A 23,038-nucleotide genomic window follows, 5' to 3' on the forward strand; every position below is an offset into this window, starting at 1 on the left:
TATTTATAGTGAAATTTTTTATATGATGAGTAATTTCACTCTTCTCCCAAATTTTGAGGGGGTATTTTTCGAAAATTGGGGGCAATTTTTCAACAGAACACATCTCAAAAAAATGGCTTTTTGATCTAAATGCAAGTCTCTCAAATTATAACTAATTAGAAGTGAGATAAATGCACAAATATGTGTGTACGGCTAAACAACATGCTGATGTATGATATTTTTATTTGCATTTGTTTGTATAATTTATTATTGATTTTTAAATGACAATGAAAATGCTTATATCTCAAAAATATGATTTTTGAGTTATCATGTTCAGACCAAACACCACAGAATTTTAAATTGGAATTGAAACACCGTGAAAACCATATCAAACAAAACGAAATTCGTGGCCAATATAAAATTCAGGATACATAAATGAAAACATACGGCAAAACTTTCAAATTTAGAAAAATCAATTATAATAAACATTGATTTGATACAAATATATAAAATAATATGATAACAAGAACAAACTTAATCATATGTATATACAGTAAATGTATATATACTTATTGCATTTTTTTTTGTTTCCGCATCTTAACAGCCAGTTCAAAATCCATATCACAGACAACGCCTTCATCACTGACAGTGAAAGGAGGGCTTTCGCATGATAATCTTATTAGGGTGTCCTGATCGTCATTACCAAGTTGAGCCCCTCTCTTTTGAGTTTATATGATTTAATGTCGCAAAACCACGTTTACATGTTGAAAGAGGCAAAGTTAATGCAATTACGCTCAACTTTCTATATTCTGGATAAGTACATAAAAGGTGCGTTATCACCACCTTTTCTGCACCCACTGATATATTAACAAAATTCTGTCATTTTCCATGTCTTTATGTTTATTTTGCATTTATGTAATATATAATTCTTTTACAAATAACCATTCTTCCCTAAGTGGCGCTTCTTTTGGAAAATATATTTTCATCTGTGTACAAGGTATTCCCATTTAATTTAAAATAGAAACAAATTAAACTGTCCATTGCTTCATCAGAACTTGGGTTGCAATTCGTTTTTGAACCGTTATGCAGATATCTTTTTTTAATCATTGGACTCGAAAGTTTTTGCACATGTTATGTCATACATAGGATTCAAAACTGCGTCATAGCCAATGAAAATGTTCATTTTACTTTCTTCAAATCTGTTGTCCAAGTTTTGAACCAGATAGTCTCAAAATTGTTTTTTGCTTCCTTAGAATTTTGATCTAAATTGGACGTTTTTAATTTTTATTTGTCTGTAACACTCATTTACTTTCTCGAATTGGGAAGTCTTTCAAACATATTCTAGGGTTGTTATGAAATTTTTCTATTCGGAATTTCGTTAATTTCAACCTCTCAAAAGTTAGAAAAAATAAGGTTGACTGTTTAAAAAACAACAGATAGTTTTGTATGTCGACCAAGTCCAAAACATCTTTTAAGAGACAAATATTTGAAACAAAGTTGAACTCAGATACTGTCTCTAAAAGAGTGGAGGATTTGGTGTCAGCTCCCTTTTTTAAAAATAAAGGTGGGTAACGAGCATTATACAGGGATCCGAGCTAAGTGACAAATAAGCCTGTATAATCAAGTTGCAGCTTCTACACGGCTAACCTCTGAACCCTTGGTATATTGTTCACTTTATGTTTATTGTCTTGTACATATAATTTCGAAGAAAAAAAAAATCAATCTAAATTTTAAGGAATATTTTTACCCCCCCCGAAGAAAAAAATTTCAGGAATATTTTCACTCCTTAAGAAAATTTCGAGGGGTGAAAATGAATTTCAGGGGGTGAAATACGCATCTTGATGCGTATTGGCGGACGCTGCTTACAATGGTCAATGTCTGAACTGATTGAAGAGGTCAACAAGGATTTTTCTAAAATGAAAGGTAGACAAGAGCCAAACGCATTTCAGAATTTCTTTCTCAGTAGAGAAAGACGGCATAAAACATTAAAAATTGAATACGAAAACAAAAATCGAATAGTTCTTCCATCGGGCGTAGTTCTTCCAGACAAGAGAGAGTTACTAGCTTCCAAAAAAAAGCATTTTAAATTAAGAGAAATTATTCTGCTTACGCATTATCTGAATGACCCCTGTACGCAGCGCCCGATTTCTGCATGGGCAACAAGGGCATTTGCCCAGGGTCCCATGTTTTAAGGGAGCCCCAAATATATGAAAATATACATTTTACTTAACGTTTCGTAAACTTTAGAAAAACAAAGAATTTTTCCTAAACCGCAACATACCACTTCTAAAGTGCCCATTATTAGCAAACCCAATTGAATATAAATTTTTATATTATAGCAATCAGTAATTGACTTTACACAGCGTGTACACAATGCACCTACTGCAATAGTAACTCAGCAACAAAAATATGGTTATACAGTATTTTGTTCGATTCCTCAATTTCACATGTTTTTGACTATAAAATGATTTATGAAACGATGACGAGAAAGTTTGCCTGTTTGATCAACATGAAAGCCTCAAATCTTATGAAGATTCTTTGTCTTTGCAATACTAAACTTCATACATCTGATCTTGCAAACACTTTTTTCAGACGAACTGCAACAACTTTCATCAATGGCGGATTAAAGTCGGTCGAGGCCCCGGGCGCAAAAGAAAACATTGGGCCCCGTAAATTAGAAAAAAATGTGAAGTTTGGGTTTTTCGGGGCCCTTTAGAAGTCGAGGCCCCGGGCGCACGCCGTTAAATCAGCCTCTGACTTTCATCCTTGGTTTAGGTTGGTGACACAATGCCGCAAATGTTAAGTAACGCTTGACGCATTTTGAAGAGATGTTTCCAAATGTTGAGCAGAGCATTGAATCACAATTGACAACATATCACCAATATGAATCTGTTCTAGAGAAAGATCATTCTTCTTATTAAAAAGGGATAAAATCTATGGTTTACTCAAGTCTTTTACAAGGAAAAACTGTCCTCTTAAGCTTTATTGTGCATTGAATAACTCAAAAATTATATTTTGATGACATTATAAATGATTTTGCTCATATGAGAGTGTGAAAAAAGCATTTAATGTAAGATATTTCATGGATAATTCTGTGGTGTTTGGCCAGAACATGATATCTCCAAAAAATGGCTTTTTGATCTGAAAGTAAATCTTACCAATTATAACCGAGATAAATGCACAAATACGAGCGTACGGCTAAACAACATGCTGATGCATGAAATTTTCATTTGTGTTTGTGTGTATGCCTTATTTTGGATTCTTAAATGACAATGAAAATGCTTATATATAACATTGTAAAATATGTAATTTAATTGAATAGCATTGTCGATATTGTATAGTATAGTCTCCAATTTGTATAGTATTGTCGTAATTGACCGGGGACAAATAAACTGTGTTTTGTTATATTCTGACCAAGCACCACAAATTTTTACATTACATTTCTCATTTAAAATAGTGCCTTTTGTGTGTGTGTGTGTGTGTGTGTGTTTACAAACAACGTGCACTGTATTTTTGCTGACGTACCCAACTTCTTCGACCACAGTCGAGGTGGGAAGGGCAATATTTGTTTTGACCAAGGCCCTTCCTGTACGTAAAATGAAAGAAAAACCAATTTCACAGATCACACTTTTCCTTTTTCCTAACATTTTTCTTCAAAAAAAAAAAAGATCACAGGGCCATAAACGCGTGAAAAAACAAAACGGTACTTTCGCTCATTTCCCAAAACGTAAAAAAAAAAATAACAATTTCCTCTACGGTTAGTCAACGATTACTCCCACCAGCCACAAAAAAAAAAACAACCATAAAATCCCACGTATTTTTCAACGTAATAATCACAAAAAAAAACCAACATTCAATTTCCTTGGAGCGGGAAACCGCCATCACCCCCCAATAATACACAGTAACCGTGAGTGAGACCGTACGTACGTGCGTGATACCGTAGTAAGTAAGCAAATACGGATAATAATGGAATGCATTGTCAACAAGTTAACTCACACTCACAATCCTTTCCACTCCCGAAATCCCGCCAAAATAAAAATTTTTGGCTCCTACAAATTTGGCGACTTTTTCTTTTTTGTTACTATTATTATTTATAATACTTTATTGTTATTATTTCGTTTTTCCATATTTTTCCTGCCGATAAAACTGTCGGGGTGGCGACGTTATAGCAACCCTAAAGGAAAAAAAAAAGGCACAATAACGACGTTCGTGTTGGCGACGGCGGGGAGAGGAAGGGGAGAGGGGGGGTAGGAACTTCAAGGATCTGCTGTTCGGTTCCGTCGGGAGAGAGAGAGAGACAGAGAGAAAGAGACTCGTGTAGAGAAAGCGCGTCGCGTTCGGCTGCGTGTAGAGAAGACAGAGAATATATCGTCGTCACAAAAAGAGCTCCAGCGCCCGTCGCGGGTAGTAGCTGCTGCTGCTGTTTTGTGTTGTGTGTGTGTGAGCGGGGGCCCTCGAACTGTGTTGTTATTTGAAGAGTGTGCGTGAAGATATATATACCGAGTATTTGGGGGCAACAAGCAGCGCCGCTATCCCGCTAGCCAATTTTTTTTATTTTTTTTATTTTGCGTTTGTTGATTATTTGCTAAATTTTGCCGGAAACAAAAAAACAAATTTTATCCATTAGATGTGGAAGTTTGGCTGGATTTTGAACAAGCATACCTTCAAAGAAGAAAAGTTCACGCAGGTGATTGTTGTCATCATCATCGTCGCGGCATCTGTTGTTCGGACACAGAAAGAACTAACTCTTCTTGTGTTTTGAGAGAAAAATAATAATAATATAACAATTGACGTTCCGAGATAACGTGGGGGAAAAAAAAAGATTTGAATATTATCGTTATTGTTATTATTAATTTGACGTAAACTTTTCATCGAGGCTTTAGGCCCCGATTCTACGGATGGCATGGGTTTAGAAATATGTCCGATACATAGGCCAGAAGTAAAGGTAAGTTTTGATTTAACAAAAAAATTATTATTTTTTTTGAATTGATCAATTATTATGTAGTTATTTGTGATTTCTATTGTTGTTTTAAGTGATTATATTTTTTTTTCACGTTGGGACTTTGAATTGTTGTTGTTCATTGAAATGCGTTTATGACTGGACGGATTTAAAATTGTTTGAAAAATATTATCAGTGATATCGTCGTCACGTGGAGTTTATTGCATGTTATTGCGTGTGCAGTGGTGTATTATTAGTTTTTTTATTCATTTTATTCCCCTGAATTATTCGGTTTTTTTTCTATAAATTAAAACTATTTTTAAGAGAAGTTAGATAGCATTTTAATGTAGAGATGTCCGTCTCAATTCTGGGAAAAGAAATCATTTTCGTAGACGTAAGGTCATTTGAAATATTGGGAGGGCTTACAAATATTACGGGCTCAAAACCAATATTGGTATTATGGAGAAGGAACTCAGGCCCATGGGCCGGATATAAGTATGCGTATTGTTTTTTTTTTCTTTTCTTTTTAATTTGGATGGTATTCTGAAATACGTAGGTATTATATCAGTAAGTTGTGAATTTTAGACACCTTTCAAAATTCGAAGTACAATTCCACTTAAAAATTTTATTTAGGTGCAAACTTTTAATGGGGGGGAGGGGGGCTTGGATCTATGATTTCCGAAAATATGTAATAATGGGTGGTATTTACTGTGGGTCCCCCCCCCCCCCGAACACACTTTTGCCCGAGGGCCCGTGATATTGTTGAGACGGCCGGCCCGTTAGTTAACATTTTAGCTCACATAAATTGAAAGTGGTATAATTTTATCTGAAATAAACCACTTTAAATTAATGATTTTTTAATGCAGTATTAAATATTCTTTTATTGAAATTTGTTTCTGTTAAACGAGGGCTTGCATAAATGTAAAATGTCTTCCCTACAACAATGTTCTTATCAATACTGCTTTTTTATATGAGAATGTTTTTCTCAACAATGTCTTTTAAACAAGAATGTTTTCTTAAACAATGTCTTTTAAAACAACATTTTCTCTGGAACAATGTCTTTTAAAACAACATTTTCTCTGGAACAATGTCTTTTAAAATATTTTCTTGAGCAATCATGCTTTTATGAAACAACAATTTTTTTCTTTAATAATGAAATTTTTTATGGCAATGTAACTCCGGTGAATAAGTGTTCCAACAAATGTCTTTGATACAACAATGTTCTCTTCAACAATGCCTTTCTATACAAGAATGCTCTTCTCAACAATGTCTTTTAGATTAAAAAAAAAGAAATATTCTTTGCTTTTAAATATTTTTTTTCAAAACAATGTTTCAAAGAATTTTTTTTAAACAATGTTTTTTCCAAACGTCATTTTCTTCAATAATGCTTTTGTAAAACAACAATAGCAATGATCTTTCTTTACCAATTCTATTTATTTTTATGTTAGGGAAACTCTGGTAAACAAGTGTTCCAACAATGTCCTTGCTACAACAATGCTCTCTTCATCAATGCCTTCTTCCTCATAGAAAAAAGTTTTTCTCCACAATGTGTTTCAAACAAAACAATGATTTTTTTAAAACAACAATGCTTTTACAAAAACATAATATTTTTTTAAAACAACAATGCTTTTACAAAAACATAATATTTTTTTAAAACAACAATGCTTTTACAAAAACATAATATTTTTTTCAAACAATGCCTTTTAACACACCTGTTCTTTCAACCAATTATTTCTTCAACAATGCCTTGTTGCAACAACATTTCCCTCAAAAAAAAACTCTTTTACATCAGTGTCTTTTCTAGAAACAATTATTTCTTTTTATTTTTGGGACGAATGTAAATAGAAATTGTTTATTTCCAAAAATGTCACTTCCATTATTGAAATTTTTTTTCTCTTAAGATCATTACCGAATTTTGTAAAAAAAAAAAATTTTAATATTCGGCTTTATAATATCATAACCTTTATCGTAGATAGTTGTAATAATAACAATTTGCGTATCGGATAGACTATATAGAAGTGATTATTTATGTCATAAATTGTGATCGAACGATCATCACGTCCGTTTTAATACCATGTATGTGTCAAACTCGAATAATCCGATTATCACGTCACATGTTGTAACATCGAGTGTCGGTAAATAATCGAAATTCAACTGTTTTTGTAACAATTGGAAAATACGGATATTCAAATAGATGTTTGTCCTAACGTAATATTTAAAAATATTGGTCGAGAGCTGTAAATAAATAAAAATGTAAATATTTCCCAACGGAATTGCTTAACGTTTACTAGAAAAATAATGTTGAAATAATGTATTTATATATTTCTTTTTCTTCAAATGTGTTAAGCTTCTTTAAACAAGTTGCAATTTGTATATAATGTTAAAAAAAAAAAAAATTATAAAAAAATAATTTAATTATTTCTTCGGAAATCTCTACATTATTCTTCGTTGTCAGTGAATTGCAATAAAGAACAGAAATTGTTATTACGTCTCGCGTTGTTTACTTGAAACAGGAACGAGAGCCTGTGTTTTTTTTTGTTGTTTTTTTTTTTTTTTGTCTGATAATTTCGTAGATTTCTCAACACTTACTAGTAGAGCCGATAGATGGCGACACGGTCAGTGAAAAACGAGTTCCTGTAGTGTCCCTTTTTTTTTTCGTTTTCTCGTGTATTGTCCGGACGGCTTTTTTTTTTTTTATAGTTTTTTTCCCTTTCCTTTCCCTAAATTTTTCTCTTTTTTTCCCCCCCTCGATCTACCTCTACCTAAAAAGACGCGGTTTTTCGGTTTGGCTTTGTTATTTCACGTTGGTTCTTGTTATTTTTACCAGTTAATGGTTGAGAATATTTAATTTCTTTTGTTTGTTTTGTTTTGTTTTACGAACATTTTTCATGTTCAACCGAATATTGAAAAAAAATTTCAATTTTCAAGAAAAATCACAAACTTGTGAATATACAAAAAAAATTGACTTTTATCGGTCTATGTCGAAATAGAAATATCAGAGCTCCTTGTGAGTATACAATATGGACATATGAATCGTGTGTTTCCAGGGACATTCCCTCGTTTTTAAGTAATTTTGGCCATCCCGACTTATTTATTATATTAGAATTTTTATTATATGTATTCACTGAGAAATCGAGATTACATTATTTTCCCAACTCATCCCTTTCAGACCCGAGCATTCGTTCTTTGGAACTTTGAAAATGTTTTTCGCATTTTTGATACTCAAAAATGCATTAAAAACATGAATGTCAGCAAATCTTTACTTCATGAAAAAAATATTAAATATTATCATTATTTATTATTGTTTTTTCCTTCTTTTTTTTTGTGGAGAAATAATTCACTTCGTTCAAATTGTTTCAGCCAAGAGGCGATGCAGGACATATTCATCTTCACATAAAAATTTTTCCAGAATTTTATAGCTACATTTTATGTAATAAATCACACTTTTCTCGGAGGCACTTTCCTCCTCGAAGCCATCTTAGAAACACCCCTGAAAGTTCAACTTTAAGTGTTGCCCTTCCGATGAAAGCCTCCCCCCCTCCCCAAAGTTCACATTCACCATATTTCTATCTCAAAACTTACATAATTTTTCAAGTCAGAGCTTGAAACCCCTGAGATCAAAAGAAAAAATCCTACAATGAAGAAAAATCAACCTACACATTTGTGGCACCAGGGACTAAAAGGGCTATAAATTTGTGATAATTGTGATGAAAGATGCATCGCAATTATCATTGTCATCATGAATATGCATCTAACCTTCCCCCTCCTCCAGAATTCATTTAAATCAACTGCAATTCGCAGTAGTGTTTCATTCCCCGCGATTGACAATTTGTGGTGATTTTAGCAGTAATAAGCAACTTCGCTCATTTTCGGCATTTTTTTTAACGATGATTAGCGATTTTTTTGTGTGTTTGGGATCAAAATTTACAGTATTTTTCCTTAATGAAATGTGGTCAGCCATAGACCCTTTCTACTTTATGAACAAAAAATTTTTAATTAAATTTATGGTGAACAAAAATTTTTCAACCAAGGACGATTGTTGGACCAATGAGCTTCCCTCTTGTCCTGGTTCTATGTTATACACTACAAAACATATTTTGAAAGTACAGAATTTATACATAATTGTCGCGTAAGTGAAAAGGAATTTCCTCAAAGTGTATCCTCCCCCCCCAAAAAAATGATGTCAGCGGGAACTTGTGAGGAACGGGACCTGCCTTGGAGACTTCTGATTTTGATATTGCAAACATTTTGCAATCTACAGTATCGTGTTATATTGTGACAACAGATTTCGAAGCGACCTGGAAACTCAGGGAAATGAAAAAGGTACGAGGAGGAAATCAAAAGTTGTCGGGGGAAAAGGCGCAATATATAGTAAAAGAGTCGTAGAAATGTACAAATACTAGGCAAAAGTGAAGGATTTTTTTTTTTTTTTTTTGATTTCAGGGAAGTAAGCAAATTTCTTTTTGGAAAGGAAAATTCATCTCTGCTTCTACCTTAGTGGTAAGAGCACTCGTCCGACATACGAGAGTCCCGGATTTGACTCCCATTAGAAGCAGGGATGAATCTTTCTTTGTGAAAAAATTTATAGCTCTCCAAAAAAAATTTGCATCTTCACATAATGACCAGTTTCTGTATATCTTGCATAAACAAGTGTAGAGTGACATCATGTGATATATAAGTAAACTTATACTTGACAAAAGTCCGGGACAAGGCTGTAATTTCAACTTTTGTCCAGGGGAGGGGGGCAAAGAACATGTACTCAATGTATGTGTATATATATATATATGTATATATATATATATATATACACACATACATTGAGTATATATATATATATATATATATATATATATACCATTTTTTTAGAGTATTTTCAAAAGCCGAGGGGGGCAACGGCCCTGGCTTTGGGTGACGGACCTGGTCCGGGAAGTATGCAAATGTATATTTGGCAAAAGTCATGGAAGTAGTCAAAAGTAAGAGAAAAAAAGTCAGGCAATAGTCAGGAAGATGTTTGATAAAAATCAAGGAAATGTGGGCTGATTGATATTCGTAAAAAGTCATAAAAATATGCAAATATTTGGCAAAAAGTCAGATAAATGAGCTAATATTCGTCAAAAGTCAGGAAAGCATGCAGATATTTTTCAAAAGTTAGGGGAAATGTGCAGTTATTTGGCAAAAGTCAGGGGAAATATGCAGATATTTGGCAATACTCAGAGAAAAATTTGATAAAAGTTAGAGGGGGAATACTGAAATTCGAAGAACCTTTAAAAGTTTAAGATTTAGAATTATATTTCTCACTTCACAAATTTTGATCGGGTTAGTTTTTGAGTTTGAGTCAAGGAAGTTTTGATTTTTTTTATGCTATTCCAGAGCGGTGCCCCCCCCTCCCGCCCGTCAGGCCGCACGGCCCAAGAGTTTCTCCTGTTAATTACCCTTCCCCCTCAAAAGTTTTGGCTTGGGTGTCTATATGAAATCCTGGATTAGAGCTATCCTGTTCCTGTCTGTGTATCATGGGTGGAGATACGGGGAAACGGGTCCTTTCAGCAAATATCATCGTGCCCCCCAGACTTTGAGTCCATCTCCGATTATGCTGTGTATATGTTTGTTAATGGGTCGAATATACTTATAAGACATACATTTTCTATATTGCGTACCCATAAATTAGTGAAATTTTAAACCATGGCTATGGGGGGGGGGCGCCCAAAATACTGGTGCGAGGGCATAGACTAACGATACACTATTATAACTCTGTGAGCGAGGGCCATTTAAACCTAGTTTCGATGAGGTGATGAAACAGACTGCGCAAAAGACTTAACCATGTCATACCATGTGTACGAAACTGTCAGTCATTTTGTAACATTTCTGGGGGAGGGGAATCACAATCCCCCCCCCACCGCCGGCCTTGCAGTTAAGTCGTAATGAGAGGCTTTTTACTGGGGGGGGGGGGGGTAAACGGGCTTTATCCCAGTGTGGCCGGGGGAGGAAATCACATTGGTCAGGGCGGATAAGGATAATCAGGATAAGAGCGGCAAAATCATATATCTGCCTCTGGAAGGGGAAAAAAATGATGAATTATATACTATTTTAATTCCGTTTTACATGCCTCCTAATATTCTGCGGCCTCCTTTCCCAAGTCCGGGCACTTGCCTATATATATTTTCGATTCCTCTTTCCCGGTGTTTTTTTTAGTGGAAAGTGAACTGCAAACTTGTGATTACGTCATCATCTCGATAACCAATCAGCTACGTCGATATTTTCATTTTGTTTTATGTCTGAAAGTCATTTTTATTAACGTTATGTAACTGTTATACGACTTGGCCTTATTTTTACGGTTCCATTTTTTTTTTTGAAAGTTCTTTTTTTCCTCTGCTTCAATTGGCGATTTTTTTTTGGCGCGGTTATTATCGTAGGAACGTGAAGGAAAAAAAAAAAAGCCCATTCCTTTTTTTTTTGTACCTTTATTGAGGTTAAAGCGCGATTTAATGGGGTTTTTTTTTTCGAACGTTATAGGCGAAGAGAGAGATCAAGTGAACTTGTGGATACCTGTTGGCTGCTTTTCTGCGGATAAGACTTAAGCCAATGTTTATTTTTTTTTTATCTTTTTTTTTAAACACCCTCGGGGTGAAATTCGGTAACTGGCGAATCATGGGTTTTTTTTGGGGGAAAAAAATGTCAAGGGCATTTTAAAAAAAGGGGGCCAAGTTCGTTACATAGTAGGCCAGTTGAGGTGCTAACATTACATAACGCACTGGGAGTGTGTCAAACGGAGTATGGGGCTTTCTGTTTGGATTTGGTCCTATTCTTTTAGAAAGACTGTTGGTTGGAAGCAGAAATTGACCCTGCGTGCTAGTCATACTCGCCTCCTTTCCTCCATAATTGGGGGGGGGGCTGAGTGAGCTGTAACTTGGAGGGGGGGGGATTCCTGAGTCGAGTTTAAGTATTGTGACTTCGACTTACGTCGCTTTCAGTAACTGTTGTCACGGTTATTTCCAACTGCCAGGGCCGTCTTAGGGATAACTCTGGCACGTACGAAGCAGGTAGAGAGTCTCAGTAGTATCTAAGGAAGCTTTGGTGAGGCCCTGGGGACTAAGATACATGATTGGTATAGTGGAACCTCCCATAACTAACTCCCCGTTGGAGGGGCCGTTCAAGTATTACGTAAGCAAATTTTTAGCCATTTTTGACCCCCCCCCCTTGTCAGCAAAAGTTAGCAAAACGCTGACCTCCCCTTCCTCCTCCCCCTGTCAGCAAAGTTTCGTCATCAGATCTGCCCCTCTGAATCCTAACTCATATTTTCATAAAGCGTGGTTGATGACGTAAGCATTATCCAAACCTTCCCTCCCCCCTTGTCATCAAAAGTCAGCAAATCGGAAACCCCCTCCCCCTACCATCGATGATGACGTAATACGAACGGCCCCTTAACGGACGTTTTTTTTTTTTTTTAATGACGTCGATGGGTCTCCCATTAATGGACACTTTCTGTTAGTGGACAAAATTTTCGGTCCAGTGCATGTTTGTTATAGAGAGGTTCCACTCTAAAAAGGGGTTCTAATTTTTCTTTTTTCAAAAACTAACCTAAAATACATTTAAAAGGCAAAACAAAAACCACACAGAAAGCACAAGACATGAACATGTGGGCGCACACAACACCAGACATGACCCGGGTTCTGTCCCGCAAGAGATGTCCGTCACCCTTCGGGGTTGGGCCAAGCTGGGAAGTAAAAAGACCAGTTCTAGTTGGAAAATAGCTAAGCTGGCAACACTGTTTGGTCATATTAACTACTTCACGCACAAGCTTTCGGCAACAAATTTGGATTATCTCTATTTTACGAATCGGTGATAAATCTGGTAACCTTGTCCTAACCGAACCTTACGTAAGGAAAAGAGGGGGGGGGGGGATATATATAAAGGGAAACGCGTATAAAATACATGAAGTAGATGAGAGTCTTTTTATAGTTTGCTACCAACACCCTACGTGTTTTCTATCGCTCTTATATACAGTCGAATCCCGTTATAACGAATTCCAAGAGACCAGAGAAATCACTTCGTTATAACGAAATTTCGTTATAATGGAATTCCAGGTTTTTTGTATTGCTTCTATATAAACTTAAAAGGGGGGATTAGAAAAGTGTTTGTTAAAACGAGATTTTCGCTATAACGGTATTCGTTAAAACGAGATTCAAATGCGAGAAAAAATCATTAACAGGATCATAGAAAGGAAAGAGGGAAAAAGAAAGTCACTTTTCCGTAGATAATAAAGCTCAGCGATGATGAAGAGAGAGGAAAGAAAACATACAGAGTATTGGATATTTTGAATTTACTCCACTAAACGTAATAATGCATCCGTGATCGCAACGCCATCTGTTGGACATGCCTTTTTATTTTCGGTTCTTTTGGGTGTGGGAAGGGGGATGGGCTGATCGGTACCCTCGGATCCTCACTTATAGTGTTTGCTATAAAACCGCAGATACAACCAAAAAAAACAATTTTTTTTCCTAGTGTGGAATTTTCCGCCATTGTGTACTACGTGTTCAACCTCTGTTTGAGGCAGGGGTTTCTCAAGGTGTGTGTCGTGGCTCTTGTAACGAACGCCAAGAGACCGGAGGAAACACTTCCTTAAAACGAAATTTCGTTGTAAAGGAATTCCAGGTTACATAGCATTGTTCCTATGTAAACTTATTTGGGGGATTAGAAAAATGTTCGTTAAAACGAGATTTTCGCTATAACGGTATTCGTTAAAACAGGATTCGACTGCATTTGGATCTTGGAAGGAGCGGGCGGACGTTCCTATCACCCCGCCGACCTAGATCCACGCCTGAGTGAAAACAGATATCTTCAGCTACGAACTGAGCAGTGGTGAGCATCTTCAGCTCAAGCATTTTTAGCTGTGACTTTAGTGGAGGCATTATATCATCAGCGCTGCGAATGAAGCCGAGGTTGGTATCTTCAGCTGGAAATTTAGTAGAGGCAGATATCTTTCAGCTGGCAATTTAGTGGAGGCAGATATCTTCAGCTACGAATGAAGCCGAGGTTGGTATCTTCAGCTATGAATGAAGCCGAGGTTGATATCTTTCAGCTGGCAATTTAGTGGAGGCAGATATCTTCAGCTACGAATCAAGCCGAGGTTGGTATCTTCAGCTGGCAATTTAGTGGAGGCAGATATCTTCAGCTACTAATGAAGCCGAGGTTGATATCTTCAGCGAGCGGACGCAGGTGAATCCAGGGTGATGTGTTGGAGCAGCGACTTATCGTTTAGGTGCATCAGATCATCCTCCATACATACAAAGTTTCCTCCTTATTTTTCGGCTCTTGAGAGAGGCGATCGCGCTTGATCGGGGGAGGGGGGGGGGGTTGGCCTCCTTATCACAGAATTAACTGTGGCTCCATCTAGTGTTAATTGGTATTCATCCCCGTCTCTGGCTATCTCTCATCTCAATGACCACCGAATTTTTCCCACCACTTCTCTAGCTATCGTTCATCAGACCCCCCGACCCCTAACAATTAGTTTCGAGGACGTCAATTTCATTTCTGCCCAATAAATATCAACTGGTGTTTTTTTTTTCGACACTGAGATTGACGCGAGGCGAGGCGTGGATTTTCTCTAAATCGGGATCGATTAAAGATTTTTGATTATTTTTCTCAAATCCTCAAAATTTCTCGTGTTTCCGTGGGAAATGATTTAATCCATCATCACGATCACATCGAAGTGTCCAACGGCAACGCCACCCCCCCCCCCCCCCATCGATGAATTCCTACACACAAGAGACAGAGAAAGAGAGATTCACCATCTTCTTTGCTACCAACTTCTCCCATTTTCCCGATTTTAGTCGGTTATGGAAAAAGGGGGGGGGGGTGTTACGAAAGGAAATTCACTTCGATTGGTTGCTCGATGTCATGTGATCAACTCCCGAAAACAGCGTCGTCGTCGCTTTGATCTGCGCCCGCTTTCCTCCTCCTCCGAACCCCCTCCCCCTCCCTGGAACTTCTTGCCCTTCCCCCCCCCCTCACCCCCCTTGTTGTCGCGCCCCGGGTTCCTCCCGAGAAATCGATCGGGGGAGTTCTTAATATTCGAATTTTCTTGCCTCCCTTGTTACCTCTGTGCGGGACCGGCCGCTCTCCACCCTTTCCCCCCCCCCCACCATGCTCTGGTGCCGCTTATGGTAGTAGGTTCCCTCTTATTCCAGGCTGACGTGGTTAAGGATAGGGCGTTTGTGTGTGTGTGTGTGGCGAGGATGGGCCACATTTAGTGGAAGATGGCAGTTTTCTCTCTCTCTCTGTCCTCCTGTTTTCGCGGTTTTTATTGATTGGTAAGTTTCCTCTCCCACCGACGTCGTTGTGCCGTCGTCGTCTTCGATGCATTTCTATATAACGTGCATCTCTTCCGATTTTTCCTCTCTTCCGAGATGATCATTTAGTGATTGAGAAATTATAAGTATCATCATCATCGCAATATTATTAATGGCGTATCGATATCCTAGGTTATAACGAAACACTCAACTGCCCTCTATCGGTTATATCTGGGTGTGATAATATACAAGGTGGGATCGGAAGATCATAACCCCCCTTTCACCTTCGGTCGGCCCTACTGGTTTTTTGTGCAATGTATCATCAGTACGTGCCGCACGAGTTTCGCTCATGCCACGCACGAGTCTTCCAACTTGTATGATGTTATTGTTTTTTTTTTAATGCTGAAGAGATTTACACATTGGCACTTTTTTTCAGTTTTTTGTCAGCGTCTTTACAGGTGGAGCCACGCGTGGATCCAAGTAGATTTGTCAGCGTGGAGCGACTTATGTCGCGTAGCTTTGTTCTTTCGTCCGCGAATATTTCGTCGTATTCGCGTGGAATACCGATATCTTTCGTAAATATCTCCCAGATGTAAATGTCTTAGGTCCCAAATGTTTTCATTTCGTGACTAGGGCTATCCTATATATTTTGCTTTCGGTATAGCGACCACCCAATACAACGTCAATTTTTGGAGCGATGGGGGTTGTTACAATACGAGTTTCGATTTTTCTCTCCACGACACAGATATTTTTATTGCAAAGCCTCTCCTCTCTGGTCTGGCCCCAGACGCGGCCCAGGCCAAGCACGGATCAAGAACAATGTGAGGAGCAGGGCGAATGTTGTGAGTTTGTTTTGTCTGTCCCGTAAAATACAGGGTGAACATTTTTTTCATACATTATTTGTCTCTTGGGAGGGTGGCCGTTTCCATCCCGGATCCACACCTGAGCGAAGGCAGACATCTTCAGCTACTGATGCAGCCGAAGCATTCATCTTCAGCTACGGATGTAGCCGAGGCTGACATCTTCATATGCGAATACAGCCAACACCACCTATAGGTAGTGATGATAGTATAAGTCGAGATAGACATGAAAATCTGGGGGCATAATGTTGATATGATGCCAATTCACATATATCTTCATATACATTAGATCAGTTGACTCCGTCATTGACGCGAGGATGGGGGGGGGGGCATTGCCCCCATGGTCCTCGCCCCGTATCTCCATTAGCCATGGCTAATAGAGCAGAGGCAGGCATCTTCAGCTGCGAATGGAGTGGATCCAGGGTTATGTGTCGATGAAGCGACTTATTGTGGCGGTGCATCGGATCATCCCGTTTTTTCTGGAACCGAAAACATTTTTCCCATATTAATCGACCCTTGGGAGGGGCGTGCTCACTCCCCATCGCCTCTCCCCTCTGGATCCGCACCTGGCCCGGGCCCATCTTTCCATGGCCATTGCAGGTGTCCCCCTACCTTTTTTGATCATCTTCACTTCGCTTGCGCTTGCCCTCTTTCCACCCAGAAGCGCCCTCTCGCACTTTTACGTTTAATTTTCGACCGTGCGATCGCCACATTCATAATATACATGTATATAATATATACAGTCGAATCCCATTGTAACGAACTCCAAGAGACCGGAGAAATCACTTCGTTACAACGAAATCTCGTTGTATAGGAATTCCAAGGTTTTGCGTTGTTCCTATGCAAACTTATCTGGAGGGGGAAATTATAAAAGTTCGTTGAAACGAGATTTTCGCTATAACGGTATTCGTTAAAACGGGTTTCGACTGTATATATATCTCAGTCACCTTCCCCGTTTCCCCCCCCCCCTCCTCCTCCCGTAAAGTTTGCACCGTGAGTTCAGGAAGACCCTGTGTAGATCCAATCTGTTGACAGCGACATCCAACGCATCGGGAGCAACAACAAGCAATCCAGCACAGTGACAACGATCCTTGTGTGTGTGTGTGTGTGTGTGTGTGTGTGTTTGGCGGGCTCATCCAACATCACTGCCATCCTTTGCTTAGGAATCTTATTTTTCCCGTAGTTGCCGGTGGCAATGACCTTAAGCCTTTTTGGTTGAGTTTTGCCGCCGTCGAAGAGAGAGAGGGAGGAAAAAAAGCACACATAAACACACTTTTTTTCTTATAGCGCTTTTATATATTAACATTATTTAGTCTAGAAGAAGCACATTTTTTCCTCTCTATACATCAAGTAATAGACACGCTTGGCCGGATCGGTACGCGGTCTCTCTAGGCTCTCCTCATCCTTTGCAATATCGTGTACGTGTTGGAGAAAAAGGCCTATCTATTTATCATTATAAACGGAAGTTTTCCCCCCCTCGGAGGTTCACTTCAAAAAACATTTACTAACAGCATCGATGAGTATTCAATTTGCCAGAGATTGATGGTTGTGAAGATTTTTGCTTTGAAAGAGATGGTTTTACGGGTGGTCTTTTTTTGCGATCACGGGTACGAGAAGGCTTCTGGGGGGATGTTTGTCTCGCCAAATTCATCAAAAACAAGGACAGCTTGCTCTATAGAGCAATGTTTCCTCAACCTTTCTGAACTTAAGAACCGGTGAAATGTCTGATACAATCCGACGGACCACTTTCGTTCCGTATTACGGGACGTTTCTGTATTTTCGCTGGTTCCAAGTTTCCTTACGTTTGTCCCGTTTTTTCTCAGTGATGTTTATTTAAATTAATAATGTTCACTACAATGTCGTTAATGAACAGCGCTTTCATAACTTATGATAATTTTGGGTATAAATATTCATCTCAAATTTTCAAGTTAAACTGGTTTTTCCCCATTTTTTTTCAGCAATTTTCACTGCGACTGGGGATTTTGCTAAGATTTAGGGCAACGTTTTTAAATGCATCCCGTTTTACAGTTGAACGCTTTTTCCTCGTCAAATATTTGTTTACTGCTATTTTGTAGCAACTTTTTATTTCTCCACCCTTCACCCCTTTTTGCAGTAATTAGCAAATTTGTCATAAATTGTATTTTTCGGCTGCAATTTAGTGATATCCTTATTTAGGAACCGCAATTTCCAGCATTTTCCTTGATAATGTATAAGGGGCCGTTCAAGTATTACGTAAGCAAATTTTTAGCCACTTTCGACTCCCCCCCCCCCCTTGTCAGCAAAATTACTCATCAGCTCTGCCCCTCTGAATCCTAACGCATATTGGTGGGATCAGAGACGTGCACAGCAGGGGTGGGGCGCATAGGAAGGCTCGGGCCCCCTCCCACGATCAAAAACTTATTTTTTTAATGCAAAAAATATTTTTTTAATTGAAATTTCTGAATACCTTTATGTTATTATAATCAATTTCAATGTTATTTGAAGGCTATGAGCTAAAATTTACCTTTTAGAAATTTATTGCGACCCACCCTCTAAGCCATATAATGATAAATCGCATAAAGGGCCTTGGCCCGTGGACCAAATATGGCCCTGGGGGTTATCTGATGCGGCCTGCCCTCCTCAAACCTAATTTTGTAAAAAAAATGAACTAAGCGCCACATTTACAGATCGCTTGTGTGCCGTGGTACAATTCCAGATCATTTGAGCTGCCCGTGGCACATTTTCAGATCACTTAAATGACCCGGGACACAGTTCCAGAGCACTTAAGCGATCCATGACATGTTTAGAGATTCCTTGAGTGACATGTGAGGTAGTTTTAGAGCACTTAAGTGGCTCCCAGTGCAGTTCTACATCACTCAAGTTACCCGCGGCACATTCTCAGATTATTTAAGTGATGCGTGGCACAGTTCCAGAGCACTTGAATCCGCGAAAAATTTAGAGATCACTAAAGTGGCTCTGTGTAGAGCACTTATCAATAGGGGGGGCGGGAATGTTACTTCAAGTGCACACAAACTATAGAAAGGTTTTTCTCGTTTTTGGCTCACCGAGCAAGATGCCATTAAGAATATTTCATATTCTCATAAAGGGCGATTGATGACGTAAGCATTATCGAAACCCACCCTCCCCTCCCCCCTTGTCATCAAAAGTCAGCAAATCGGAAACCCCCTCCCTTCGATGATGACGTAATACTTGAACGGCCCCTAATGAACCTAGTATGAAGGTACGATTTATATATATATATATATATATATATATATATATATATATATATTGGTGAATCCATATGGATATTACTATATATATATAATATCAATCACAACAATTGAATAATTTTCTATCCAGTTAAAATTGAATTATAAAGTTTGCCTGTGGACCATAGCTTGAGAAACGCTGCTCTAGAGCAATGTTTCTCAACCCTTTTTGCAACCCATGGCCCCCGTTTAATAATATTTTCTTCTCGTGGCCCCCCTGTCGTATCCAGGGCCCCCTCTACCCCCTGATCCCAGAACGAGACTGTTTTTACTATTAGAATTGAATTTAATCAAAACTAAATTTAATAATGAACAACAATTTCATAAATGAGATTGATCTCTGGAACCCCGGGCCACGCACGGATCCGGAAAGGAGTGATCATATCTTCCAAGAGCCGAATTAAATGTAAAGAAATACGTCTGTGCAAAATATGGGACGATCCAACGCCGACTTGCAATGGACCTATGGACCTACCCTGGACTAGAGTTTGGGGAAGCTTTCCCCTTGCAGGGTTTTATGCCTGGCCGTTTCAACATCATGGGGCCTCTGGGCAAAGTGATGGGAGAGGGCGGCATACTCAGCTGGAAATAACAGCTTACATAATTACATGCACTTGGAAATCGTAGTACCAGATCTCAACATGTATGCCGTCTATAGGTATAAGACCCCCCCGGACCATGCCCACATAGACCCGTGAGTTAAGATGGCCCTAGTTATATGGACACCTCTACTGTATTCTGGAAGTATTGCCATTTTCTTACACCATATCTCATTTAGAAGCGCTAATTCTTCACAGCTCTCTGTGCCCTCCCCCTCACCACCTGTCATCTCTCCCTTTTCATTCGATTTTCGCCCGCGGTCCCACTAGAATATCCCGGGGCCGCAAGGAGGTCACATGGCTCCAGGTTGAGAAGCACTGCTCTAGAGCAGGCATCTTCAACCCGTTGCTCGCGAGTGCCACGGTGTTCCCTGAAGTACCCAGAGTGCTCGATGCTCGTGTCCGATTCCGTTCTTGCGAGCACTTGATCAACGTCCCAATCAAACGCACCCACCTTGTACAAATTGCATTCAACTATTGAAATCATCCTGATTTCACGTATTCGTACGTTAAACTTGCCGTTAGGGTGCTCTTCTTTTGATGATGGGTACAGGCAGTGCTCGTCTGTGCAAAATATGGGACGATCCAACACGAACTTTCAATGTACTTACCCTGGGCCAGCGGGAAAGCGGGATCATTTTCATTTACTACATTGCATGAATGACACATATCGTGCTGCGAAACTTTAATTTATTCAATTTTTTTGATATGTAAATTATAAAAAAACAATACATTTTCATTTTTATGGCGGGGCATAGGCGGTAATACGGGGGGCGTCGTGGGGGGCATTGCCCCCCTAGCGTCAAAGGTGGAGTCGACTGATCTAATGTATATATGAATTGACATCATCATCGTGCCCCCCCCAGCAATAATGACCGTGCGCCCCCCAGACTTTCAAGTCTATCTCCTCCTGTGGGTGGGGGGGGGGGGGTTGCCTCGAAATTGATCTTCCGACACTACAGGGAGTCCGCGGAGCATCAACACATAGAGTTCCGCGGTGCATTCACCTTCACTACAGAGAGTCTGCAACATCGAAAACGTTGTGGAAACACTGCTCCGGAACAGCGTTTCTGAACCGTTTTTGTCCCGTGGCCCCTTTCAGAGGCATGAGCCCAAGCCGGCCAAAAATTAGAAGAAAAAAATTAATATATGTAAATATAACATACCTTTTAAACCAATTTCTGTCAATTTAATCAGCTTTCTGAAGGGTATTAACTCAAAATTTCTGAAGAAGAAAAATCCTGTACCCCCCAAAGCCTTTGTGCCACCCTCCAAAAGTCAATCCTGCGTACGTCCCTGGCCCATTCCGAAGCATATTTTCTTCTTGTAGCTCCCCTCATCGAGGAAAGGGACCGATTTTTACTTGAAAAATTTATTTTCTGAATAAATTCATAATCAACCAAATTTTTAAAATCAGGTTGAACCTCCCCAGACCCCTGGGCTAGAGCTCCGTTAGATTCTCTCCTGAGGGGGATCCTATACAGGACCGTATAAACATCATGGATTTCCCCTCCACCCTAGGGCAAAGCGATGTTCTGTGTCTAGCCCAAGTCTGGCCCTGTTAGGTCGTCAAAGGGTATCTTTTATAAATAAATGGGCAAAAAATGAAACGGCGAACCGCTCACTCATGGCCCGGTTTAATTCATGTCAGGTGTTCGGTACCAGGGCAGCAACTAGATGATTGGTCACCCGGGGCAAGCGCGCATTTTGAATGCCCCCTTCTAATGTTGAAGGAAAGGTTTTAGAATGAAATTCGCGCCTTCTCGGGTCCAGCGCCCGGGGCACGAGACCCGCCTGCTCCCCCCTTCCCCAAGTTACGGCCCTGCCAGGTACCCGCGGCCCGGTGGTTGAGGAGAAACCGTCTTAAAGGACGCTACCGATATTACGATACCTATTCCGAAATCTTCGTACGCAAGGAAAAACGATGTTGGTCACATGCTAGGCTACGCCATTGTGACATACCCGCGTCGATTTCGTTTTCTCTCCGTGTGGTCTCTCATTCATTGCGACAGTGGCGTAACCGAGGAAGAAAAACGAACGACAGTGGAAAATATTATTACTATTATCAGTTTGAAAAAACAAAAAAAAGAGGAGGGAGAGATAGTCGTGGTCCTTCCACCGCTTGTTTTGGTGGAGAGTAGTTTTTAGCTTAGCTATAGCTATGACCTATATCTGAACGTAGTTTGTTCCCGATACGAGAGAGAGAGCTGAGCCGAGCTGCTGAGTCGGCTGCCAACAACAGTGTACGTGTATTACGAAAAAAAAAGTTGCAAAAGTAAAAGAAAAAAACGTGGCTGTGCTTTTGCCGCAACTCGTCGGTGGCGGGTGGAAAAGGAAAAAAAAATGGAGACACTCCTCCACCATGGGCCTGGTCTGGCTCTCTCTTGCATTTTGCCATTTTGCTTCTTTTTTTGCCAATGGAAGTTTGTTTTTTTCCTCTCGTTGGCTGCCACCATTTCTCGTGCAGTAACGGGTTTTTCGACTAACTAACCAACCAACCACCACACGGCGGGTTTCGCAACAACTGTGTGTGTTGTCGGATGCAAAACAAAAAAAGTAGTATTTTCTAGCCGCTTCTCTGCTGGTGTTGGCCAGGATCTTGCTGGTAAATACGAGAAGGAGATGAAAATGAAGGGGAAAGAAAGAAAAGAAATTGGCCTTTTGTTTCTTCCTTCCTCTCCTCTAGGTGTCTTTTCGGATAGGATATACATTGGCTAATGGATGGCGACTTTCATCTCTGGAAAAACAAAGGGGGTTAGTTATGATGATAATGAACGGAGGATGTTGTGGTTTTGTCTCTTTCCTTGACTGGTAGGGGTTGTTGTTTTTTTTGTCCAAGTTTGTAGTGTTACGCGACGTATTATACGATCGGCGTTTTTCAACTTATAGCAAAGCTGTATTAAGAATACAGCTCTTTGATACAGCTTTGAGTTATGGTTTGTGGACCAGTGGCGGTCTGCATGCCCCCCCCCCCCACAAGGGGTAGGCTGACAAGGCTTCAGCCCTGGGGCCCGGGATGATTTTCATCATTTTTTTTTCTTTTTCCACGCTAGAAATTCATCATAAAGGGGCCCGTAAAAGATCCCAGCCTAGGGGGCCCTGCTTCAGTATGTGGGGGGGGGCA

General features: G+C 39.4%; 1 protein-coding gene across 1 annotated transcript in view; it reads left to right on the plus strand.

Annotated features, from left to right (window-relative positions):
- The first annotated feature begins 4,278 nt into the window (after positions 1-4,278).
- The window catches only part of LOC149082177 (uncharacterized), a 31,575-nt gene continuing 12,815 nt past the window's right edge, over positions 4,279-23,038 (plus strand). Inside the window, exon 1 of the mRNA XM_089235694.1 lies at positions 4,279-4,924. Within this exon, the coding sequence (XP_089091820.1) occupies positions 4,883-4,924 (42 nt within the window). The 5' untranslated portion in view covers positions 4,279-4,882. The remainder of the gene's footprint in view (positions 4,925-23,038) is intronic.

The sequence above is a fragment of the Pholcus phalangioides genome, unplaced genomic scaffold (genome assembly GCF_987345545.1).
Source record: "Pholcus phalangioides strain wild (caught in Gottingen) unplaced genomic scaffold, Ppha-v1.0 ptg000009l_1, whole genome shotgun sequence".
Lineage (NCBI taxonomy): Eukaryota > Metazoa > Arthropoda > Arachnida > Araneae > Pholcidae > Pholcus > Pholcus phalangioides.